This window comes from Thamnophis sirtalis, unplaced genomic scaffold, assembly GCF_051295495.1.
Source record: "Thamnophis sirtalis isolate CommonGarterSnake01/CBP01778 unplaced genomic scaffold, rThaSir2_p1.2 scaffold_1, whole genome shotgun sequence".
In the NCBI taxonomy this organism is placed as follows: Eukaryota; Metazoa; Chordata; class Lepidosauria; order Squamata; family Natricidae; genus Thamnophis; species Thamnophis sirtalis.
Genome location: NW_028261381.1, coordinates 71,652,955 through 71,679,808, shown reverse-complemented (window position 1 = coordinate 71,679,808; position 26,854 = coordinate 71,652,955). Strand labels below are relative to the sequence as shown.

The window sequence follows — 26,854 nt, the reverse complement described above, 5'->3', positions numbered from 1 at the left end:
GAAATGCATTTGAAAATATTTTGAAGATGCAGAATAGGAAAGAAAAAGAATAACAAAGGTGACAGTCAGAAGTATTTGATAAATGCTTCAGATTGGGAGACCAGTAATATACACATTTGGGGGAAATGAAAATGTCTCAAGGGTAAGGTGACCAGACGTCCCGCTTTTGGCGGGACACCCCCGCTTTTTAATGCATTTTCCCGCGTCCCGCACGCTTTTTTAAAAAGCACGCTTTTTTTGGCGCTCGCAGCTCCCGCCCATCAGCTGCTAGCTTGCTGGGCTGGCTCATCGTTCTGTTCTATCTGCTACCTACAAATTTAAGCCAGCCCAGCCTGCCGCTCAGTGATTTAATTGGCCAGGAGTCCAGCCAATCAGTGAGCTGGCTGGGATGGAAAATTTTCCATCCCAACCAGCTCACTGATTGGCTGGACTCCTTACCCTGAGGACTCCTGCGTGAGTCTCCATTTTCCTTTCGTCTTTTGGGGTTGCAGCTGCGCTTGTTGGTGAGTAATCTAATCTAATTCTAATGAATCTAATCAGAGAATTTTCCGCTGGCCGCGGCAGGAGGAGAGGGTGGGGGCAGCAGCAGCCACCCGCAGAGAACTTCCTCTCACTTCCGGGGCTCCCGCCGCCCGGCAGAAGCCACTGAAGCGCGTGGAAGTTCTGTGCGGGCGGCTGCCGCTGCCCCCACGCTCTCGTTCGTGCAGAGAATTAGCCTCGGCTGCTGAAGGGATCGGGCCCCCACTTTAACTTTCTCCTCCTCCTCCTCCCCTTCCGCCCTCAGCAAGAGAAACGGCAGCCGGGCTTCCGCCACGCCCCCGCACCGCCGCTATTTCTTCTTCCCCGGCCTTCCCAGTTAGCTTGCTTGAAGCTCCGAGGAGGCGGGAGGAGGGTCGCAGGAGTGGAAGTGGGGGGAGGTCTCCCTCCTCTTCCCCTTCTGCCATGAGCAGCAGCAACGGCAGCTGAGCTGGGAAAGGGGCGTTTTAGCAGACTGTGGGAGCCCTGTCAAAGCGCACCTTTCCCGTGTCGGCGGCTGTAGGGACCGCCCCGCTGCTTTCTCTTCCTCCTCCTCCTCCTCCCCTTCTGCCATGAGCAGCAGCAATGGCAGCCGAGCCGGGAAATGGGCGCTTTGGCAGGGCTGTGGGAGCCCTGTCAAAGCGCACCTTTCCCGCGTCGGCGGCTGTAGGGACCGCCCCGCTGCTTTCTCTTCCTCCTCCTCCTCTTCCCCTTCTGCCATGAGCAGCAGCAACGGCAGCCGAGCCGGGAAATGGGCGCTTTGGCAGGGCTGTGGGAGCCCTGTCAAAGCGCACCTTTCCCGCGTCGGCGGCTGTAGGGACCGCCCCGCTGCTTTCTCTTCCTCCTCCTCCTCCTCCCCTTCTGCCATGAGCAGCAGCAATGGCAGCCGAGCCGGGAAATGGGCGCTTTGGCAGGGCTGTGGGAGCCCTGTCAAAGCGCACCTTTCCCGCGTCGGCGGCTGTAGGGACCGCCCCGCTGCTTTCTCTTCCTCCTCCTCCTCTTCCCCTTCTGCCATGAGCAGCAGCAACGGCAGCCGAGCCGGGAAATGGGCGCTTTTGAAGGGCTGTGGGAGCCCTGTCAAAGCGCACCTTTCCCGCGTCGGCGGCTGTAGGGACCGCCCCGCTGCTTTCTCTTCCTCCTCCTCCTCCTCCCCTTCTGCCATGAGCAGCAGCAACGGCAGCCGAGCCGGGAAATGGGCGCTTTTGAAGGGCTGTGGGAGCCCTGTCAAAGCGCACCTTTCCCGCGTCGGCGGCTGTAGGGACCGCCCCGCTGCTTTCTCTTCCTCCTCCTCCTCCTCCCCTTCTGCCATGAGCAGCAGCAACGGCAGCCGAGCCGGGAAATGGGCGCTTTGGCAGGGCTGTGGGAGCCCTGTCAAAGCGCACCTTTCCCGCGTCGGCGGCTGTAGGGACCGCCCCGCTGCTTTCTCTTCCTCCTCCTCCTCCTCCCCTTCTGCCATGAGCAGCAGCAACGGCAGCCGAGCCGGGAAATGGGCGCTTTTGAAGGGCTGTGGGAGCCCTGTCAAAGCGCACCTTTCCCGCGTCGGCGGCTGTAGGGACCGCCCCGCTGCTTTCTCTTCCTCCTCCTCCTCCTCCCCTTCTGCCATGAGCAGCAGCAATGGCAGCCGAGCCGGGAAATGGGCGCTTTGGCAGGGCTGTGGGAGCCCTGTCAAAGCGCACCTTTCCCGCGTCGGCGGCTGTAGGGACCGCCCCGCTGCTTTCTCTTCCTCCTCCTCCTCTTCCCCTTCTGCCATGAGCAGCAGCAACGGCAGCCGAGCCGGGAAATGGGCGCTTTTGAAGGGCTGTGGGAGCCCTGTCAAAGCGCACCTTTCCCGCGTCGGCGGCTGTAGGGACCGCCCCGCTGCTTTCTCTTCCTCCTCCTCCTCCTCCCCTTCTGCCATGAGCAGCAGCAACGGCAGCCGAGCCGGGAAATGGGCGCTTTTGAAGGGCTGTGGGAGCCCTGTCAAAGCGCACCTTTCCCGCGTCGGCGGCTGTAGGGACCGCCCCGCTGCTTTCTCTTCCTCCTCCTCCTCCTCCCCTTCTGCCATGAGCAGCAGCAACGGCAGCCGAGCCGGGAAATGGGCGCTTTGGCAGGGCTGTGGGAGCCCTGTCAAAGCGCACCTTTCCCGCGTCGGCGGCTGTAGGGACCGCCCCGCTGCTTTCTCTTCCTCCTCCTCCTCCTCCCCTTCTGCCATGAGCAGCAGCAACGGCAGCCGAGCCGGGAAATGGGCGCTTTTGAAGGGCTGTGGGAGCCCTGTCAAAGCGCACCTTTCCCGCGTCGGCGGCTGTAGGGACCGCCCCGCTGCTTTCTCTTCCTCCTCCTCCTCTTCCCCTTCTGCCATGAGCAGCAGCAACGGCAGCCGAGCCGGGAAATGGGCGCTTTTGAAGGGCTTCCGCCGCGCCCCCAAGGACCGCTGACCTCGCGCCTCCGTTTCTTCTTCTTTCCCAGCCTTCCCAGTTAGCTTGCTTGAAGCTCCGAGGAGGCGGGAGGAGGGTCGCAGGAGTGGAAGTGGGGGGAGGTCTTCCCAGCCGGGAAGAGCTGAGAGGCTGCCGGCCCCTTTTGCAGGAAAGTTAACTTTTCTTGGTGAAATCCTGCCCCCCCCCCGCGTGGGTGAGTGGTAGGCTGTCCTCTTCCCGCAAGCAAGCCGCCCGGAGTTACCTGTGTGTGAGGTGGGCTGCCCTATGCATTTGCGTGTGTGCGCTGGAAAGAGAGTGAAAAAGAGAGGGAGAAATAATTATATTAATTAGATAGATCAGTCTTTCTCCACCTTGGAGACTTGAAAGTGTGTGGACTTCAACTCCCAGAAAGGGAGTTGGGAGAAAGGGAGAAAGGAGGAGAGAATGAAAGGATGATGGAAAGAAGAAAGAGGTAAGGAGAGGAGGATGGAAAAGAGAGAAAGAGGAGGAGAGAGGGTAGAAAGGGGAAGAGGAAGAGCAGGAGTAGGAGAAAGGTAAGGGAAGAAGGAAGGGAAAGGAGAGCAGGAAGGAAGAAAGTAGAGAAGGGAGGAAGGGAGAAAAGAAAGGGAAAATAAGGTGGTGTTATAACAGGAGGAAGGGATGGTAAACAAAGCAACCCAAACTGTATATTATAACCTATTAAATGAAATAATAAATGTATAAGAATGATAAATGTTAAAACACTTGTAACCAAATGACATGCTATATGTGATGATGGGTTTTTTTCTTTTTGTTTTGTTTTTATTGTTGTGGGTATGTGTCGTCTATGTAACAAAAAAAAAATAAAAAAAAGTTGATAGGCAAGAGGAAGGAGGAAGGAAGGAAAAAAGAAAAAGAGGGAGAGAGGAAAGAAGAAAAGATGGAACTAGAAAGCAAAGAAGGGAGGGAGGGAGGAAAGGGTAAGACAGGGAAAGAGTAGAAAGACAGAGAAGGTGAAGGTAGATAGGCAGAAGGAAGGAAGAAGGAAGAAATAGGAAAGGAGGGAAGAAGGAAGGAACAGAAGCGAAGAAATGGAAAGAGCAGAAAGACAGAGAAGGTAGATAGGCAAAAGAAATGAAGCTGAAAGAATGGAAGGAGGAAGGAAGAGAAAAAAAGAGGAAGGGAGTGAGTGAGGAAAGAAGAGAGGATGGAAGGAGAAAGGAAGGAAGAGAGGGAAAGAGCAGAAGACAGATAAGGTGAAGGTAGATCAGCAAGAGGAATGAAGGAAGAAGTGAGGAGTCTCGAGGAGGGGGAAAACATTTAGTGACCAAAGTTACAATGGCATTGAAAAAAGTGACTGATGACCATTTTTCACACTTAGCGACCATTTTCACACTTAGCGACCGTTGTGGCATCCTCATGGTTACGCGATCAAAATGTTGATGTTTGGCAACAGATTCGTATTTCTGATGATAGTTTGAAATGGTGACAGTATAAATTATTGCTGGTGTAATACTTAACAATGGTTTTTAAGGATTTCTTTTATTTATAGAATACCTTTTTTATTATTTTGGGGGGATTTTTACTTTTAAATTGTTTATAAAATGTATTTACTACAAGAAATGTTCCTTTTTGCAAATGTGATCTTTGCAAATCTTTGTGATGCAATATGTTCAGACCAGGTTTATGTGTCTCAAAGTGGCTGCTATTCTATGGGCAGGCCAGGTTGGTGCAAGGCAGCTTTGCCAGATTTGGTGTGTTTCACCCTCATTGAATTTTATATCGTATAAAGAATGGAAGGAGGAAGGAAGAGAAAAAAGGAGGAAGGGAGTGAGTGAGGAAAGAAGAGGATGGAAGGAGGGAGGAAGGAAGGAAGAGAGGGAAAGAGCAGAAGACAGATAAGGTGAAGGTAGATCAGCAAGAGGAATGAAGGAAGAAGTGAGGAGTCTCGAGGAGGGGGAAAACATTTAGTGACCAAAGTTACAATGGCATTGAAAAAAGTGACTGATGACCATTTTTCACACTTAGCGACCGTTGCGACCATTTTTCACACTTAGCGACCGTTGCGACCATTTTTCACACTTAGCGACCGTTGCAGCATCCTCATGGTCACGTGATCAAAATTTTGTTTGGCAACAGATTCGTATTTATGCTGGTTTCAGTGTCCTGGGGTGACCTTTTGACAAAAAAAAATTTTTTTTAATCAAGCCCCCCCCCCCCCCCCCCCCCCCCGGTAAAGGGTGTCCCTCTTTTCCAATCTGAAAATCTGGTCACCTTACTCAAGGGGGTGGGTGAGAAACTGCAGATAGAAATGACTTTTCTGACATCAGAATCAGACTTATTTAAAAGTCATGCTCCTTTAAGAGTTATTCCATGGAAACGCTTTAGGATTGAATGAGAATGCATTTTGTATTGATATATTAGCTGATAACCTGGTGTTCCCCGGGTGTTTATAGAGGGAAAATATCTGAACCAAATGTAATTTCTAATGTTGGATTTTCCCCCTTACCATAGGGAGCCCCCTTGTGAGTACTGTGAAGCTATAACTTTTTTTAAAAGTTTCTTCCTTGTATTGGTCATCATTCTGTGCCTACTTAGTGCGCTAAATTTTCACAGGTCTATTTTCATATAATACCCAAAACAAACTGTTTGGTTGATAAACTTTATTTATTTATTTAGAGTTTGGAAATCTCAGCTCTTGGCTGATTCCAAGCTACTCCTTCTGATTATAGAGAATGCTCTTCGATTGCATTCACACTTGCGTATTAGAGAAAAGAAAAATAATCGCCATAAAAATTCCAAAGATTAAAAAATGGAGAACTATTTTAATTTCTTTCAAAATGAAATTCATAATCAATGTAAATTTTCTTAATAATGTAAATAATTCTAGCAATATAATGAAGGGAAACATAAGGAAATATTACATTGTATAAATCCCAATTTGAAAAGAGGAAGAAAATAGCTACAAATAATTTAATAAATAATACACAGAAGTATTTAATAAGCTCAATAGGTACAAATAATATGAGAAAGTAGAGGTTAGAGGAGTAAAAACTTAAGAAAAAAATCTTAAAAATGTAGAAAGTAACAACAATATGGATTGAGGATGCAACATATTGCGTTCTTTCTTTACAGAAATGCAAAAATAAAAATCCATAGTTCTTCAGATTGTCAATAAGTCACATACAAATGCAGTTTTGAAGAAAATATTTTTCCAAAGAAGCATTAAACTGGCACATATGCTAAATAGCTTGAATTCAAGTATGGATTTTCTGCCGCAAAATATGAGTGAGAAATCTGTCATAACTAAATCTCATTGGCTAGATTCATGCATCATACTAAGCCAAGGAGTAATTTGCAATTGCCTTGGAGTGGAGATATGAAATTTCCAGATATTCTGGAACCAATTTAGGGAAATAGGTAAATATAACCTTATGTTTATTAAAGTATAATTTAGTCAGACAGTAATTATGTTTACTAATTCAATCTGCTTTAACATATTTTAAATCATAGTGCTTCTTCTTTCCCTGAGGCTTAGTCAAAAGCAGATTCACCATTTAAATCAAAAGTAAGTGATAAGCTTCTCAGTAATTCAGGCCTTGCGCCTCCCTTTTCTTCCTTCATTAGTGAAAATGGATTGGCCCAGGGCAAGGCAGAAGGACATCTGGCTCTGACATTTGAGGATTATTGTATATGTCACCATTTGTCCTCTGGGTAGCATGCTGATACTCCAGATAAAATTCTTTCCATTTCAAGATAAAATATTTTATTATAGCATAATATGTGGTCAAAGAGGGCAAGAATGATTATGATTTAAAAAGACAGAAAAATGCCAAGTGATTTTGATAAAAATAAATGTCCTGGAAGTAGAAAGAAAACTATACCAGAAGCTTCTTCTGAATAAATCGAACTATAAATAAAAAGTTATGAAATGGCTTGAGACGAAGCTTCAAGTAAGGGAATGCAGGAGAGGTAGTTTATACATTTCTGTGGGAATATGTGTATAGAGTGAGTGCTTTGCTTATTAATAAGTAATTAATGGCTTTTGTAAGCTGTGAATTAACTTTAGCCAGAGGGATTTGTGCCTTTGCCACTAGAGGTAACATTTCTTTAACACCTAGCAACAAAAGAGCTAAAGGAGTCATCCACATACACTTCACAGGTTGACTCCGGATGTCTCCTATATAAACTAGCTGGCAGGTTGTGATTTTGACACGCAACTAAGATACCTTGCAAGAGAACCTGTTACTGAGATATTTGATATTTATCTTAAGCTGTGGTTAGAGACTTTTGGTCATGGGCTGGACCAGTGGTGGGTTTCCATTATTTTTACTACCAGTTTGCTTGTGCATGTGTGTGTGATGCTTCTGCATGCGCAGAAGTGTCCAAGTGGGTGGGCGGAGCCTTCCACCGCTGCCACTACCGGTTCGCCCAATCCGGGCCAAACTGGGAGCAACCCCACCTCTGGTCTAGATTCTGGAGATAAGCAAAGTTTATCATTAGCATAGTAAAAAACACATACCCAGAAGTAGTCAACTTATATGATAATGAAGTAGGATTAACTAATTAATAGAATATTATGGGATAGCTTTGCTTTGTGCGCATGTGTGACTGTCACGTAATTTTGTAACCAATTGGCAATTCTCTTATTTTTGTTTTCTGTCGTAAATTGTATAAAAACAATTCAGCCTGATTTTTGGTTACTCCTTCATTTTCTGCTTCTGTACAGAGCTAAAGGGTTTCATCTTTTCTTATTCTGTGTGGTCATTGGCTTTTTCACACCAGGTTTCAGTATCTAGCCAGTCTTCGGCCAACACGTCAAAAAATAGAATTAAAACAAATCCCACAAAGAAAAAACTTGAAAAAGAAACCATAAATGCTCTGAGAATGCTGAAAATGGCTAAGACTGTAAGGATAATGGAAGATATGTTATAAATATGAATACGGTTTGCTTGTGAAGCAATTCTGTGCGGTTTGTTTAATATTGGCAAATGCTGCATTTTGTGGCTGAAGATTGGAAAAAGCTGCTATTGTTCCTTGATACAAAATAAAAGTTTGCAAGAGTGAATTTGGAAAGATGTTTGAGGAATTCTGATCCAAAGGCCATGAGAGGTGACAATGAGCAAAAATTATGAGCTTTATCCTAGGTAGTGGGTAAACAGATTGGAATTTTGCTTCTTAGCTGGTATTGAGAAAGTCAAGCTATTTTCTAAAGCACCTGAGTGTAGGATAAGAAGAAATGGGTGGAAACCTATGAAGGAGAGAAGCAACTTAAAACTAAGGAGAAATTTCCTGACAGTAAGAACAATCAATCATGGAACAACTTGCCTCCAGAAGTTGTGAATGCTTCAACACTGGAAGTTTTTTAGAAGATGTTGGATAATCATTTGTCTGAAGTGGTGTAGGGTTTCCTGCCTAAACAGGGGGTTGGACTAGAAGATGTCCAAGGTCCCTTCCAACTCTGCTAAATATATTCTAAATATTAGTTGAAATGCATGATATGATGAGGGCTATCAATTTGGAAATCAATGAATTAAAGATCAAAGTAGTTGTGTTTGGCAGGAAAAGGGAATGAATGATTTGAAGTTATAAATAAATTGCAAATAAATAAAATATGTTTGGGCAAGAATTTAATAGAATGTTTACTAAAAATGGTTAGGATTTTTTTTGAAAGTGGAAATGCAGATAGAAAAGTTGTGAATAGTATGTGGCCCGCTCAAAGGAATGAATGTTTCTCCAAATAAAAAGTGGAGGGAAAAATAACTGTAGAATAATTTGTTTCTGTCAAATCAGTGTGTGAAATTTATAGAAGTAAAGATGATTTGCAAGGAGAGAATGGGCTATAATAAACTAGACAGCCTGTGAAATATTGGGTTATCATTGCAGATATATTTCCTTACCTAAACAAAGAAACAGAATAACCAAGGGCAAAAAATGTGTAGAAGTGGAGCAATTTCCAACATTCTGCTGATTTGATTACGACTGATCTGCTCCGTCAGCTAATGGTTCCACCCTAACCCTCTGGAGGCTGAGTATGCTGGAGGGTGATCAGCCACAATCAAGTCAGCAATAAGTTGGCAGTTCCCATTCTCACTGGGTTTTTTTTTTTTGGCCCTTGGTTATTCTGTCTACTTGATCAGCAGGAGCCAAAAAAGGGCTGGTCTATCTCACCTTCAGAGGACTAGTGTGGGACCAGTCTAATGAACCTCTAGATACTGAAGGAATCACAGAGTTGCCAAATTTCAGTTCCAAGGGCATCATTTTGGATGTGTTGTGTAAGTTAAGCCATTAGTTGAAAAATAGTTGCCCTGTGATGCATCGTTTTACTCAGTTAACAGTTACAAACACAAGAGTTTTAGTAATATGCAGATGGTAAACTTTCTTATTCCCTTTATGTGCTTTCTATAATCTTGCTTATCCTAATGCAGGATATTGGGGGGAATAAAGAATAGCAATATAGGAGTTTCTTATCTCCTTATCCGCATTCATTATTCTGAAAGAAAATATTTCATTTTTCTTCATCTATTCCATCTTTTTAGTTTAAAAAAAGGCAAAAGAGGGGGGACTGGCAAAAAAATTTTTTTGGGGGAAGAGGGAATTAAACTATTCCAGTTGTTTTCAAAGTTTTTACATCTCTATCCTAGGGGAGGGATTCCCAACCCCCGGTCCGTGGAATGACATAGGGCTGTGGCATGCCAGAAACCATGCTGTGCAAACAAGCGAAGCCCTATCTACAGAATGTAGGCTGGGGACTGCTATCCTAGGATGATATCTCAATTGGGGTGGTGAATGCTTTGTTTTCAGGTGGTAAATCATAATTTGGAACTGCGATTTGTTTTTGTCTGACTGTTTATTATTATTATTATTATTATACAATTGTATCACAGCGGCCAGTTGTTTCGCTGGATTTGGCATTGGTTACTAGTCGGGCCCCACCCAGGGGCCTAGGACGTCGTAACGTATTTTAGTAATATACGTGCAGATCCAAGCAGTGCAGCTTTTTGCATTTGACTGATGGTGATTTTGTCAATTTTTAACTGTTTTAAATGTAATTCCAGTGCTTTTGGAATAGCACCCAGTGTGCCAATCACCACTGGAATTACCACTGCTGGTTTGTGCCATAGTCGTTGAATTTCGATTTTTAAGTCCTGGTATCTTGCGATTTTTTTCATGTTCCTTCTCGGCGACCCTGCTATCACCTGGTATTGCGATGTCTATGATTGTGACCTTATTTTTCTCAACCAGTGTGATATCTGGTGTATTATGCGCCAGTATTTTGTCGGTTTGTATACGGAAATCCCACAAGATCTTGACCATCTGATTTTCTGTGACTTTTTCAGGCTGATGTTCCCACCAGTTTGTTGCTGTTTTAATATTATAATTTTTGCACAAATTCCAATGGATCATTTGTGCTACTGAATTGTGCCGCAATTTATAATCAGTCTGCGCAATTTTTTTACAGCAGCTGAGTATGTGATCAACAGTTTCATCAGCTTCTTTGCAAAGTCTGCATTTGGCATCATCAGAGGATTTTTCGATTTTGGCCTTAATGGCATTTGTGCGGATAGCTTGTTCTTGCGCAGCCAGGATTAGTGACTCTGTTTCTTTCTTTAATGTACCTGTTTTTAACCATAACCAAGTTTGTTCCCTGTCCACTTGATCTTTTATTTTTTCCAGAAATTGACCATGCAGTGCTTTGTTCTGCCAACTCTCCATTCTTGATTTTATCACATCTTTTCTGTATTCTTGTTTTGTCTGTTGGGCCTTCAGTAGATTTTTGTTCTTTACTTCGATTAATAGATGTTCTTGACTTTCTTTTAAATAATCAGCCAGTGCATGTTTTTCTTCTTCAACTGTTTGCTTCACTTGTAATAATCCTCTGCCACCTGATTTTCGGGGCAGATATAGTCTATCAGTATCACCACGTGGATGTAAACTGTAGTGCATTGTCATTAGTTTCCTGGTTTTTCGGTCCAAAAGGTCCAAATCAGCTTGTGTCCAGTTAACTATGCCAGCTGTGTATCTTATAACTGGTATTGCCCAGGTATTTATGGCCTTGATTGTATTTCCACCATTCAATTTAGATTTCAAAATTTTCCTAACTCTGTTGGTGTACTCTCGTCTGACAATAGTTTTTACTTCTCCATGCTTGATGTTATCCAACTGCAGAATGCCTAAGTATTTGTAGGCTTCATTTTCTTTGCATTTAATTAGTTGGCCATTGGGCATTTCAATTCCCTCAGATGCAGTGATTTTGCCTCTTTTTATGGATACAGTGGCGCATTTTTCCATGCCAAACTGCATTGAAATATCAGTGCTGAATACTCGGACTGTATTTGTCAATGATTGGATTTCTATTTCTGACTTTCCGTAGAGTTTCAAATCATCCATATATAGTAAATGCGAAATTTTTTCAGCTTTTTTGGCTGTTTGGTAGCCTAATTTCATTTTTTTTAAGATTACTGATAGTGGGATCATTGCGATGATGAAGAGAAGAGGTGAAAGTGAATCACCCTGGAAAATTCCTCGCTTGATATTAACCATTCCGTAGCTCTCATTCCCTACTGCCAACTCAGTTCTCCATTGTTTCATTGCCTTTTCAGTAAAGGATGTAATATTTTTGCTAATGCCAGTTGTTTCTAAGCATTTTATGATCCAACTATGTGGCAGTGAGTCAAATGCCTTTTTGTAATCAATCCAGACCATATTCAAGTTCGTTTTTCTGTTCTTACAATTTTCTAATATCATTTTATCAATTAGAAGCTGATCTTTTGTGCCCCTGCTCCTTCTTTTGTTGCCTTTTTGCTCTACTGGCAAGATGTTGTTTGTTTCCAAATAATCCATCATGTTATCTGCAATAATGCCTGTGAGTAATTTGAAGGTTGTTGGCAAGCATGTTATTGGTCTGTAGTTTTCAGGTGTTGTTCCTTTAGTTGGATCTTTCTGAATCAAGTATGTTTTTCCAGTTGTCAACCATTCATCAATTTGGCCCTTTTGTAAAATTTCATTCAGTTGCCTGGCCAATATTGCATGTAAACTGGTCAGATATTTGAGCCAGAAACCATGTAATTGGTCCTTTCCAGGTGATGTCCAATTCTTTACCTTTTTAACTCGATTTTTGACCATCTCAGTTGTTATTTCTAATACTTGCATTTGTTTGTTGCCAATGCTTTTCTCAAAGTCATGTATCCACTTTGCTTCCTTGTTGTAGTCCTTTGCATTTTCCCACAATTCTTTCCAGAATTCAACTGTGGCCTGTTTTTCTGGTTTTTCACTTTTGGTGTCACCATTTACATTAAGACTTTGATAAAAACGCCGTTGGTCTGATCGAAATTGCTGATTTTGTTTATATTGGATGATTCGTGCCTCATATCTTTCAATTTTTCTAGCTGTTGCTGTTATCTGCTGTTTTACAATCTCTACAGCTTCATTGATGTTTCTTGTATCCAATCTATATCTCCTGATTAGCCGATCTATGATTTTGTTGTTTTTAAGCCGTTGCTCATGCATGTTCTTTAAGTTACTAGCATCTGCCCTTAATTTTTTTATTTTTTGTTCTAAACGGATTTTCCACTTTGGCTTTGATGCTTTTTCTGTTGTATGACTAGGTACTTTAATTTTAATGCCTAGTTCATTAGTGACTATTACAGCTGCGCTGTACATTAACTGGTTTGTTTCCAAGATGGATCCTGGTTCAATTGTTGAAAACACTGCATTAACCATTTTCATGATAGGGGCCAAAATTTTCTTCGGCACAGTTTTTAGTGATGGTAAACGTTGCCTTTCCTCATTAAGCAGAAAATGCTCCATGATCTTATCCTTCAATTCTTTTTGTTTTTGAGTTAGTTCATCAGTTGGTTCAGTGATAACTGGTTCTAGTGGTGGTGATGTTATTTCCTCCCCAAGAGCTTCTTCTGGGAGTTCTACTATAATGTCTTTAGTTGTGTCTTGAATATCAGTTATTTCCGCTTGTGATATTGTTTTTTGGGTTTTGCAATTTGCCTGAATTTCCTCATGTTCAACTTCACTAAACACTTTATTCCGTATAATAAATCGCCTTTGATCTGCTAGTCGTTGTTCACTAACATTTGAATCTGGATATTGTTGTTTCCATAATTCATACATTCGCTTTAAATAGCCTCTTTTTTCTGGCTCTGAGTTATAGTAACAGGCCATTATTATTATTATTATTATTATTATTATTATTATTATTATTATTATTATTAAGCATTTATAGGCCGCCCTTTTCCCTGAGGGGACTCAGGGCGGCTTACAATAAAAAGGGAGGGGAGTGCAGGACAAAACACAAAAAGAAAATGTGAATAAAAATAATTAGCAGTAAAAACCCAACATTCATTCAGCATTCGGGAGGGGCAAGAGTAAAGTCTTATCCCCAGGCCTGACGGGATAGCCAGATCTTGAGGGCTGTGCGGAAGGCCTGGACGGTGGTGAGGGTGCGGATCTCCACGGGGAGATTGTTCCATAGCGTCGGAGCTGCAACTGAGAAGGCTCTCCTCCGCGTAGTCGCCAGTCGGCACTGACTGGCGGATGGAATTCGGAGGAGGCCTACTCTATGCGATCTGATGGGACGGAGGGAGGTTTGGAAGTGCAGCTTACTAGGTTTCCGTTTGCTTTGATCATCAAGGAGTGACGAAGACCAACCATACTTAGCATGATGTGTCAATAAATACACAGGTGCATTGGAAAGAAAATGAGTTGTAGATTTTTTTTTACACGTGGAATTGATGAGTGGAATCATGTGGTCAGAATAACATACCCATCTTCCCTACAGAGGGACTTATGTACCTCTTATATATGTGTAATATATGCATAATATACTATACATATATAGTAAGTCCCTGGGGGTTGGTTGGCGTATTAGTTTATTATTATCATTGTCGTTGTTGTCGTTATCCTTGTCGCTATCATTGTTGTTGTAGTAGTTGTTTTCTTATGTGAGACAAGGAAAGCTTCTTATTGATATTCAACTAGTTGATTGTTTTTCTCTAACCAGGTCCCTAAGAAATGGGACTTTGTCCTAGTTTGTGATGATCACAAGATGAACAGTGAGAAGGATCGCAAGAAAAAGAAGTTTCTGGAAGAACTGCACAGGAAAGGGTTCATTATCAAGGTAAGACTGACATCTCTTCCCTCTCCAAAGCTGACTCCACATTGCTGGATATCAAGCTTACACGCTGATTTGAAGTTCTTGTTTACAAGAGGCCCACAGCATTCCTTGCTCAGGATTGGACCTGATGTCAGGCATCTCAGTCTGACAACACAACAAGCTCATGCTTTGATAGAGTGGATGTGATCTGTCTAACTAGCCTTTTCTCAAGTATGGTCATAATATTTTTGCACCAATTCATGAGTATGAGAATTGAGGATTCTCCTAGACTGATGTCTTATAAGTCTTGATATCATTTATTTTTCTATCAAATTCTTAGGCAATTAGGGACCAAAAGCTCTTTTATGGAATTTATGCACCAAGTGGAATCTTTCGAAAATACCAGTGGCTTCTGAATAATTCTGACAATGAATTGGAGCAATTAGATTACCAACAGTCAGCAATCACTTCAACAAGGTAAGGTATCCATCCATCCATCCATCCATCCATCCATCCATCCATCCATCCATCCATCCATCCATCCATCCATCCAACCAACCAACCAACCAACCAACCAACCAACCAACCAACCAACCAACCAACCAACCAACCAACCAACCAACCAACCGGTGCATACAGTTTGTGTTCAAGTGAACCTGCTGTCCACATGATTAAGAAGTCATGAGGTCATAAATTAGTGGGGAAATGGTTTTGAAGAAAACGTTTGGATTGGCAGAGAGGCTATTGCTTAGTTTAACTGAGAACTTCTAATTGTAGTTGAGGGGTGAGGATCAGTTGGGAGTGACTTTCTAAGCCATTTCAAAACTGCAGAGATATCAATGCTATTCATTTAAAGATAATGTTAACTAATAGAGAGATTTTTGCTAAGGTTTTTGCCCTTACTAGATAGTAGATGGAAACTACTGAGCAGCTATGTAGATTACTGTGTAGAACAGCGGTCCCTAACCTGTCCGGCTTGGTGGACCAGCAGGGGTGGGGGAGCATTCTGTGTGAGTGGCAGGCATGTTTGTGTGCAGCTCCATTTGGACAAGCATGGGCACATGCCTGCCTGTCCCGAAAGTGGAGCTTTGCAAGTGCACCTACCCATTCGCCACTCATGCAAATGGAGCTGCACGCACGTGTTCACTCACCTGCCCTTGTGCGACCCAGTTCAGAATGGTTGGGGACCCCTAGTGTAGAATACAGAGAAAGAACTGGAAGCTTTTTAAAACAAATCAAACAAACCAAACTAAAAACTTCAAGCAAGGGCTGAATAGGGAAGTCAATCCTTACAGCTTCTTCACTGGCAATGCTCCTGATGAGCTGCTGCCTCCTACCCCTAATTCTCAGAAATGGATCTATTTGCTCTTCTTTCTCTAACTGGCATCAGCAGGATAAAGTAGGATCAGAGTTAGGGATAAAAAGTTAAAAGATTTTCAGGATACAAGTTATATGCCTTACGAATCTCTATACTAGGAAGAAATACTTTTCTATCATGGATAACGACAGTTGTATTTATTTCTGCCTCTGAACAGTTTATACTAGCATTGCTGTTTTTTCGGTTCTTGTATGTTTTAGGATACGTATTGTGAGTTTTATCCTTCAAAACACAGAAATTCCGAATACCAAAGGTATGAAAAGATCTTTCCCTTTATTAGTGTAAATATAACCCATTTGTATTTTATTTGTCGCCGTGTCCTTTTCACCAATGCAGCTATGATCATCAGTCAGTTTTATTATTCATATAGAGACACACCCCACCGTGGAAAGGCTTCATCCTGTAGTACCATACCCATAAGCTGACCCAGCTTTCTGATGAGTACAAACGTTGTGATGAACTGAAAAAAATACTTTGTTTTTTAGCAGTGTCATGTCAGACAAAGCAATTTGATGCTCTTAGGTTCAGTGTTTTGTTTGTAATTGCACTGTGGTGGACTGGAAGCAGTGTGATGATGTTTGTAGGATGACAAGGTTCAAATTCCACTCAGAAGTAGCTCATGTTTCTTACAGAAAACATTTTGAACAGTATACAGAACTCCTGGATTGTCATCTAATGACTGTTCAAATCTTTGCGATGCAGAACGAATACTCCCTGTGTTCTTTCTCTTGTGTCATTTCTTCGCTGCAGCTCCTGTGGAGGGGGCGGATCAGGATCAGGTTTGCTTCCAGGGAGGGGGGAAACCTATACACATACACAGATTTGCTTGCTGTTTGGTTCTTTTTAACTGAAGTTCTGAGGCAAGAAGAGACTCCAAACTGGTTACCTCCTGGTGAGCTAGTGTGGTGTAGTAGTTAAAGATGTTACACTAGGAACAAGGAAAGCTGTGTTGCAATCCCCCCTCTGCCATGGAAGCTCACTGGATGATTTGGGGCCAGGTCAGTCTCTTTCAGCCTTCCCTCCTTCCCTCTGTGGAGGCAAACAGGAGAAAGGTACACTACGTATGCCACCTTGAGCTCCTGTACAAAAAAGATGGAATATAAATCAAATAAATAAATCCCTGCCTTCATTGTTAAAGCCACCTTCCCTACCTGAAATTTCCCTCCCAATCAGCAGAGCTAATGATTGAGGGCAACAGGAGTGATGATTTGTCATTTGTGGACTGCAGGTTCTCCATCTTCTGATTTAGGGCTAATACTGAAGACTGGTAAATTACACCTGAGAATATTCAGGCAATGAGTGGAGCTAGAATACAGATCACATTAATCTGTTTTTAAAACTGGTGCCAGCGGTCTTTTAAATCATTGGAAGTTTCCAAACTCTTTTCAAAGGCAGATATGAATGATTTAGTAGATTTTGCAGTAATCTAGTTTCTCTCCCTAAGGCACAAGTCAGGTAATCCAGTCTGCTTTTTCTCGACATGGTTATACGTGCAGCTGACTCAACTGCTCCATTTGGGCAAAAGTAATTTCTTTTGTCATCACCTGAGAATTGACAAATAACGCAAACCTGGTTTTTGAGTGGGATATTTACACCTTCCCAACAAGCCAACCAAATCACTACCGTGGAATTAGCTGTCAAATGACCAGGAGGAAATATTTTATTTCAAGCAGTTTATGTCCAAAATTAAAAATAAGTTAAAACAATCTACAAATAGCCACGATATCTTGTAGTTTGCCCTAGAAAAGGCTGGTGTACTGTATTTTAGTTTTATCTATTTTTGTGAATTGTTTATTTAGCTAAAATGCTACATTAGCCCTAGAAGAAAGAAGGTTTATCAAATGAATGAGACTAGCACAGAAGAATTATCCTTAATTGTCATGCACATTCTAATATGCATCCATGCTGCCTTGAGATATACATGCGTCAAGTCTTTGTTAAGATACTCACTTGAGTGTCTAGACCAGTGATGGTGAATCTTTTAGGCACAGAGCAGTGGTGGGTTTCAAAATTTTTTAGAACCTCTTCTGTAGGTGTGGCTGCTTTGTGGGAGTGGCTTCTTGGCCATGTGACTGGGTGGGAGTGGCTTGCCAGCCATGTGACCGGGTGGGAGTAGCTTGCCAGCCATGTGACTGGGTGAGCGTGGCCAACTTGTAAAATGTGGTGAAACTCACTTAACAACACTCTTGCTTAGCAACCAAAATGTTGGCTCAGAAACTCTGGCATTTGAAGCACTCAAGTTTTAAAGCTGTCAAGTTACAAGACCCTTGCACCCCTAACCCTTTAGAAAACAAATCCCAGGGGTGTTCAGACTTGACAGCTTTAAGACTTGTGGACTTCAACTCCCAGAATTCCTCCTCTCGCTCTTCATCTTAATGTTGTCCGGACGGGCAGGGAGAGGGAGCTGAAACCGGTTCTAAATGGCACTGTAGATTTGTGGAACGTCTTCTATAGAAGAGGTTAGAACTGGCAGGAACCCACCCCTGGCACAGAGAGCCCAAACTGGAAGGTGTGCATGCCAGAGCACCAGAAACCTGATGATCAGCTGGCTCAGCTGGGGCGAAGACGTGCGTGCCCACAGAAAGGGCTCTGTGTGCCACCTCAGGCACGTGTGCCATAGGTTCGCCATCATGGGTGTAGACTCTATTTGAAAGAAATATCCTGGCAGAACTTTACTTTTAGGAGGGAAAGATCTTGATCTTGTTTCTCTTCTGCTACTAGAGAAGCTTCGTGACCTGATAAAGAAGAAAGTGTTTGAAACTGCATTTCCTTTACATGAGGTGAGGAAGTCTGAAGGCCAATCTAAAGCTGATGAATGCAGATGTTAAATTGAACAGTGAGCTTAGATTGAAGAATGGAGTCGAATCTTTTGTCTTGATTTCTGGATCCAGAGAGAAAGACCATTACAAGTTGCTCTAGTATTAGGGATAGCAGTGGTGATGGTAAGGGAAGATTTACTTGTGTTTAATTAGAAGAAGAGGCTAAAATAAATGTCAGAAAATGTATTTACAATGCATTAATCGGTAGAAGAAAAGCTTTGCTTGACAACTGTGTCTGTGTTTTGTAGCATTTTGTAGGTGCTGATTACTCAGGGCTGTAAAATTGTTTACAGAATATATAATCTTTCAGTTTTAACATGTTTAATTGCATTATTTTATCTAGAGAGAAGATCTGGGTGGATTTCTGAAAATGAATTGGGCTCAGTGGAGACAAGTCTTCAATAGGCAACCAATCAGTAAAATCAGGTAAGGGACAGAGGATTTCGAAACATTGATGAGGATGCTTTGAAATGTGAAATTACTGTAATAAAAACATCATCACGTTAATTTAAATAGCTCTTTGTGTTCTATTTCCTTATCTAAAAGAAAGAAACATTTAAATAAGATTTAAATTGTATTCCTTTTTTGTTTCCAAATTGAGATCATGCTGTCACAAACTGAAATGTCATGTGCTTCAGTTAACAATCTGCTTCACTTGAAGAAGAGATGGTTCTTTGATATTTCACTGATATGATATGAAGATTAAACCCTCCTACAGCTCTTGTCTGTGCCGCTCAATTTTTGAACATACGTTAATAATCCAGTACTTAGAAACCGAATCATTGGGTTTCACCAATGTTCAGTGCAATCTGCTACTCTCTTTTGTGTCTCTGGGACTAGCGTTCATTGACCGCTTTTGTAAAATAAGGTATTGGCTTGGAAACGTCTTAATTTAGTGCAGTGGTTCTCAACCTTCCCAATCCCGCGACCCTTTAATACAGTTCCTCATGTTGTGGTGACCCCCAACCATAAAATTGGTGTCTTGGTTCCTAACACCATCGAAAATATGTGTTTTCTGATGGTCTTAGGTGACCCCTGTGAAAGGGTCATTTGACCCCTAAAGGTGTCCAGACCCACAGGTTGGGAACCACTGATTTAGTGGAAGTTCTTTCAGATCCAGAACTAGAGGCAAGCAATGTTGTTTGGACAATTCTTTCAAAGTATACTTTTTCCTTTTCAGAATATATTTTGGGGAGAAGATTGCTCTTTATTATGCTTGGCTGGGCTGGTATACATGCGTCCTGTTAATAGCTGCTGTGCCCGGTATTATTCTTTTCATCTACGGCTCCATCAGCTTCAGTTCCAGTCAGATCAGGTGAGTTGCTCTTTTTGCTGGTGAAAATATGGCAGGACGATGAGGAGGAGGAAGAGTGAGGCCACCTTTGAATGTTTAGAAAGGGAAACCACTCTCTTGGTCTTTTGTCATTGCTTCCTCCAGTTAATAGGCATCTGAGGCTAGAGAAGGGAGCAATGATTTTGAGCAGGCCACAGCTTTCTTCTCTTTGTATTTCTTCTCTCCCCCCACTTCCTCTTTCCTCTAATGGATTGGTAGACCCTCCAATCTATAAAATCAGTCATGCACCCACATTGGACCTCCCCAGTCAAGAGCAGGCAATTGTTGAAACAATCCCAAATATTTCTCAGCCCTCTGATTGCATAGTTACTTGGTCCTTATTCCTCAGCCCTCGTGCAACCTTTTTTTTTGTTTTGTTATGGACTGGAACCAATTCAAGCGTAACACTGGGAAGGAGAAGCCAGTACATGGCTAATCCTGGAGGAATCTTTTCCAGTTGTTGCCTTCCTGTGTAGATACAAGCAGTTTGGAAAGAGGCAGAATCATTTGTCAGGGCTTTTTTTTTTTGCTCTATGTGGACCCATTGAAGTGTGCCATGGAAATCTGGAACAAACGAAAGGCCCATAACCAATATGAGGAGCAGATGAAAGAGAAGAGTTATTAATAGCGTGCACTTTAAGAAGCAATATTATATGAGGTGATCTAAGCAAAGAAGTAAATGATAGAAATATTAGATTAATTATTTCCTAATATTTATCCAGTGGGATGTGGTGGCACAGTGGATAAGATGCTGAGCTTGTCAATCAGAAAGGTCGGCAGTTTGATGGTTTGAATCCCTAGTGCTGCATAACGGAGTGAGCTCCCATTACTTGTTCCAGCTTCTGCCAACCTAGCTGTTCGAAAGCATGTAAAAATGCAAGTAGAAAAATAGGGATCGCCGTGGTAGGAAGGTAACAGTGTTCCATGCCTCTTCAGTGTTTCGTCATGCCTGCCACATGACCACGGAGATGTCTTCAGACAGCGCTGGCTCTTCGGCTTTGAAACGGAAGTGAGCACTGCCCTCTAGAGTCGAAAACAACTAGCACATATGTGTGAGGGAACCTTTACCTTACCTTTAATATTTATCCAATAAAACAACATCCTGGAGTCAACTAATGCCTTTCCACTCTGGATGAACCTACAGAAAGTCAAGTCCAATACTTTGAATATTGCCTGCAATCCTGCAGCAATTTTGAAAAGGGAAAATTCAACCAATCAAATAAAGAAACTACTGTATCTGGTAGTTGCTAGTTTTTTCCTGGCACATCAATGATTCTAGCTTCTATGGATGATACAAAAGGTTTCCAAGGGAAAAAAAGTCTTTGTGCAACCAAAGAACCTGTGGGTGTAGTCTGGATGTTGAAGGATCCAGCGTCAAATAACAAGGACTATCTTGCCTGTAAATCTTTATTATGTCATACATAATGTTTCTGCCAGCCATCAGAGTTTCGATTGCTACTCAGTTGTTCAGTTGGATGTGATATCCTTTTTGCTTTTGTAGAATGCCATACTCAAAGGTGGTATTCAGCAGGTTCTGACCAGTTCTGGAGAACCAGTAGAGGAAATTTTGAGTAGTTCGGAGAACCGGTAAATACCACCTCTGACTGGCCTCTCCCCCATCTATTCTCTGCCTCCCGAGTCCCAGCTGATCAGGAGGGAATGGGGATTTTGCAGTAACCTTCCCCTGGAGTGGGGAGGGAATGGAGATTTTACAGTATCCTTCTCCTGCCCCCCCATCAAGCCATGCCACTACCACCAAGTCACACCCACAGAATCGGTAGTAAAATTTTTTGAATCCCACCACTGATCATACTGTATAGTTTGATTTTGTAATTGTGTTTTTCAACATTTTTTTTCCAATAGAAAACATGCAGGACTTTTCTGGTTGAGCAAAGACTGAACCACTTTTTCCCCTGGAAGCCTTAGACATTTAATCATGAACAGACCAGTTATGGGAAAGTGCTCTGGAATTTCTTCTGAGCTTCTAGGCTGGCTCATGAGGTTGGTGACAAAACCACTTCCTCTGACCAGTACTCATTTGTTGACTGAGTCAGGGAATACCTGTGATTCTAAAGAAAAATACATTGTCTCAAAAAGCGAAGCAAGACAAGATCTGGATAATACAGGTGAAACTCAAAAAATTAGAATATCATGCAAAAGTTCATTTATTTCAGTAATGCAACTTAAAAGGTGAAACTAATATATGAAATAGACTCATTACATGCAAAGCAAGATGGTTCAAGCTGTGATTTGTCATAATTGTGATGATTATGGATTACAGCTCATGAAACCCCCAAATCCACAATCTCAGGAGAGATTAGGAGACTCCCAAGAAATCCTAAAACTGTAGGCTGACCTGGGAAGCTGAAAAATATTCCAGAAGAAGATGGTGAATTCATTTCTTATTATTGCAAAACAACCCAAAAAACTACATGTACCTGTTTATGAAGTCACTAGGAATTTAGTTTGGCTTGAGAGAGTCTTTTCCTAAGTGTCAGGTTGGGCAGATCTTATCTGATGTGAAATTATGGATCTTGATAGTATAACGTAGGCAATCATTGTCCTTAAGGAAGGCCAACAGTTAGACCCATTCTCAAAGTATTCTAGTTCTGGAGAACTTTTCCCCTTTAGTGCTTGATAAGGAATGTGGGATATTGCCATCATGATATTTATGCAACAAGGGCACAAAAGGATAAAAAAATTGACCTCAAAATCACATTTGTGTGTATATGTGTGATATTATCCATGCATCTATAGAGGTGACATCATATGCCCTTTGCACTCTGAAGAGTGCTACAATCTAATAATTGCAGGAATTTTTGCAGGTGACTTACCTAACAACCCACTTTTTTCTCCCTAGGATTGTTTCATACCACATTATTGCTTAAAGATCAACAAATCATTGCAGTTCTTCATGCTTTGGTTGTAATAACGCTTTGATTTCTTTTTGTCTTTATAATTATAGTATTTCCCCCAAATATTCTTTTACAACCATTATTACATTTTCTGACGTTTTTGTGTTTTAGATGGTTTCTAATAATAGCATGAGTGACTTTTATATTTTTAACATATTGTGAGCCCTGAATTACTTTGGGAGAAGGAATTCCTTAAGGGAAGCCAATAAATATGCTTAAATGGTACTTATCCAAACTGATCAGGAATGATAACTTATTACTCTTGCTATAATATTGACATATTGTGTCTCCAAAAAATGTAACATGCAAAGCAATTGATCGCCATCTATGAAATTTTGCAGGGATGGAATAGATGAGCATTGTAGTCAAGGACAACCAATATCAACCTGTTCTGGCTGTGCCCTGTTATTGAATTGTAGGGATAATAAACCAGCAAATGTCCAATTTTGTTTATTTCTCTGATTTAGTAAAGAAATCTGTGAGGCCAACACTACCATCATGTGTCCACTCTGTGACCAGAAGTGTCCATTTTGGATTTTATCAGAAACTTGCACATATGCCAAGGTAAGAACATAAAATATCTCACTTAGGTCTTGTGGTTCTCTTGTGATTCTAGTACTTATACTGCCCAAGAAACAGAATATCCACAGGTAGGTATGCTTTCTCAGTGGAGGCTGCAGAAAAGTATCTTTTGATCTGCTTGCAAGGAGATCTAGGGAAGAGGCAGAGGGCCTGAGAAGAGCAAATGTGGTCTTCTTGCAAAAAGGGAGAGAAATAAATATGGTTCCAGTGGTATCAGCCTTAGGGTTTAACTTCAATACTGAGGTGAGTGAGACTCTCAGAGAACAACTATCAGATAATGGGGCAGTACTAAAAAAAGGCAATGGGATTTTGAAAGAACAAAGCATCATACTTCCATGAATATAGAGGGTGGGGTTACTTCCTTTGTTTTCCAAAAGTTTGGCTTGCTTCTCGGCATCTTTTCCCACCTGACCATCAGACTTTGGCCTTCTAAATATTTTATGGCTAAACTAAGAGTTCAGTTTCCCTTGTCAAATCAAGAGTCATTTGATTTGTCAGATGGGCACTATATAAATTTGAAAAATAAATAAAAGAATAAATAAATAAATAAATAAACAGACACTTATAAAGTGGGTAGTTGCTTAATTTGATACCATATAGTTCCATGAGTGTTTTGATGAGTTCAATGTATAGTCTTTTGCTTGACCCTCTAATGCTCCTTCAAAAATATCTCCAAAATAATGACACAATTGCTAGAAATCAGCATTACTTTGTCCAAAATAGATCATAAGAGATTTTCCTTTAGTGGATAATGTGACTGCTAGGTATGTAATCAACCTCAGTTTCAGGAAAAGTTTTGACAAGTTTCCACATTACATTCTCACTGCCAGGCTGTTAAGGAGTAATTTAGATACCATGACAGCACAGGGGATCCACAACTGGCTAGCTAACACACTCACACAATAAAAATTATGGACTTTACATTAAATTGGGGAGACATAGCCAGTTATGTTGGGACCAGTATTACTCACCATTTTAATTTAACGACCTAGCTAAAGGCATTGATTGGCTGCTTAGCATAATTGGGGATGAGAGAAAATTGGAAGGTCAAGCTAACACTCAGAATAAGAGAATGAGATTTCAGTCTAAACAGGACAGTTTGGAAAATTGGTCTGAGAAATCAAGATATCCTAGGTATAAAAGGGAGAATTGTAAGGATTTATATTTAGAGAGGAGAAATGTGGGGCACGCATCTTAAGATAGAGAATATGTGGCTTTGAAATGCTATATTGGAGAGAGACTTAGGTGTGGACATTGACCACAAGCTGAACATGAGGCAGCATTGTGAAGCAGCGGCTAGAAGGGATTTGAGGAGATACCCTAAAGGGAGAAGCTGAAGGAACATGGGGTGGTGCATCTGAAAAAAATAAGACTAAGAAAGTGACATTATATTTGTATTCATATATTCATAAAATGGTATAGGTTCGCCCGCTTGAGCAGGAGGCTGGACTAGAAGACCTTCAATGTTCCTTCCAGCTCATTCTATTCTATGTATGTAAAAAGGTGCCATAGGGAACATGAATAGGAATCCATTTTCCGCTGCTATAGGAACTAGAACCAGAAATAATGAACACCACTTACAGTTATATTTCACTTAAATATAAGAAAAGAATTTATGATGTCTTTATGATCCGTGTCGCAGCTGAATGGCCCACCCATCCATGTTCACAGGGGAAGTGGGGCATATGTGATCAAAGAAAGCAGAATGACAAAAAGCAACATTGTGGGGGAAAAAGCCACATACTGTTTTCCAAAGAACTCTTGTGATTTACCTCTTCTCTTTTTTTCTTTTTACCTTTTAGATCACCCGTGTGGTTGACAATAAAGGGACAGTTCTGTTTGCAATGTTCATGACTGTCTGGGGTAAGCTTGCGGAAGATTGGTTTCATGAGAAATCCTGTTTAAATATAAGCCCTTTTCTGTCCACAGGACAATCCTTTCTCCTCTTCATTTCCAAAATATTTTTAATCTCTTATTATGCTAAGAAAATATGCAGTATCTTATGGGAAACAAATCATTGTATATGTTACATTATATTCTTAACATTCCCTTAGAAATATATATCCTCTGCATACTTTGGCTGATCTCAATGGACCTGGGCAGTAGTTGGATAGGAGACCACTGGGAAATACCAAGGCTGTCACATAGATTAATATATATATTCTTTTAAAGGCAGAGGATATGAATAGCAAGCCACTTCCCTGTGGCATACGACCAAAGATATCAGTAGGCATCAGGCTTGATTCAAAGGAAACATTATCTTTATATATCCTAATATACTTTTTGAAAGTAATAGCTACTGTTTTGTTTTAAATGCACTCCATGGAACTTGGAGAAGCATACTAGGTTACCTTGCTTGCAATCAACTCTGTGCATTAGGCACAGATCTTGGTATAGCTTTTATAAACAGTTGTGGTCGCTCTAAAATGCCTTCTATAAATTTTATAAAATGAATTGCCCCATTCTATGCAGAATACTGGAGGATTCATGGAAGAGATTGAAAATGGTATGTTTGCTGTCTCTCTGTCTCACCCTCCCTACTTTCTTGTTCCCCCCTCCCTCCCTCCTTCCCTCCCTCCCTCCCTCTTTATCTTATTTGTCCTTAATGTACAGCCACTGTATTTTTGGAGGTATGGAAGCGACACAGAGCTAAAATTGTCAATCATTGGAATATGTACCAGTGGGATGAAGAAGAGGTAAGGCCAGTTTCCTCATACATAAGAACACTGTTAATATCTCTGATGGCAAGAAAAAAACCTCTTCTTTAATAGCTTTAGTATAAGAACAGCTACTAGACAGGTGCTGATGTCTAACCTGACATATTGCATAAATACATACATACATACATACTTTCTTCCATAAATAAATACATAAATAAGGAGTTAACACTTCTACTTGTATCTTAGACCAAGAATCATCAATTTTTAGGCAAATGGCCCCAATTCCCAATAGAGTCCTTTTATGCAATGTTTTGAACACCAGTAACTGAAATTAAATTAAAACAATCCATGTTTACATGTTCCAAATGCTCAAAGAGATTCCATGCAAAATCACAAAGCTCTTATTGTATTTTCCTATTATTAGTGGACAGGTTGCACTGGGTGCCATCTGGTATGTTGCAGATGCTATATTGCTGACTGCCACCTGATATTAATGCTAATATCACTTGAAAATGTTGGTAGAAACTTCAGCAATTTTGCACTGAGGCAGAGATCAGTAAAAAAGCTCTATTACAGTTGAACAGTAGTTCCAGTTGAGATTCCTAGAAATTTTCTCTTGTCTTCAGATTGTCATTTCAGGATTTGAAACAAGGAATAACAATGGTAGTTGTTGGATTGTCTGTCAGCTCAGTTTAGGAAGGCCTGTGTCTTTCATTTCATAAATTGTTGATTTAGCACTATTCTTTATTGTATATATCTCCAGGTTTTTATAAAGGTTCCTTAAAGAAGCTTATTTTGTGAATTTTCTGTGACAGTTAGGATTTTTATATAGGCATTGTAATTCTTAATCAAACTTCCGGCTGGGTTGGTCAGGACAGAATAAGTGGTGGTGAGTTAAACTCTGAATCGGTCCGTTTTGAATGTTGGTAATTGAAGTGACGCAAAGGGCTCAGTGGCAAAGATGCTGAGCTTGTTGATCAGAAAGGTTGACGGTTTGAATCCTTAGCACCACGTAACAGAGTGAGCTCCCGTTACTTGTCCCAGCTTCTGTCAACCTAGCAGTTCAAAAGCATGTAAAAATGTAAGTAGAAAAAATAGCAGCCAAACTTTGGTGAGAAGGTAACAGCATTCCGTGCACCTTTGGTGTTTAGTCACACAGGCCACATGACCAC

The 26,854-nt window shown here is 41.5% G+C and overlaps 1 protein-coding gene across 1 annotated transcript in view; it reads left to right on the top strand.

The window, feature by feature from the left end:
- ANO9 (anoctamin 9) overlaps positions 1–26,854 on the top strand; it is a 73,516-nt gene that overhangs the window by 19,363 nt on the left and 27,299 nt on the right. The window contains exons 3-11 of the mRNA XM_087715827.1: positions 13,903–14,019; positions 14,336–14,472; positions 15,574–15,626; positions 18,095–18,153; positions 18,536–18,618; positions 19,373–19,507; positions 22,908–23,004; positions 24,825–24,885; positions 25,636–25,718. Of these exons, the coding sequence (XP_087571953.1) occupies positions 13,903–14,019; positions 14,336–14,472; positions 15,574–15,626; positions 18,095–18,153; positions 18,536–18,618; positions 19,373–19,507; positions 22,908–23,004; positions 24,825–24,885; positions 25,636–25,718 (825 nt within the window). The remainder of the gene's footprint in view (positions 1–13,902; positions 14,020–14,335; positions 14,473–15,573; positions 15,627–18,094; positions 18,154–18,535; positions 18,619–19,372; positions 19,508–22,907; positions 23,005–24,824; positions 24,886–25,635; positions 25,719–26,854) is intronic.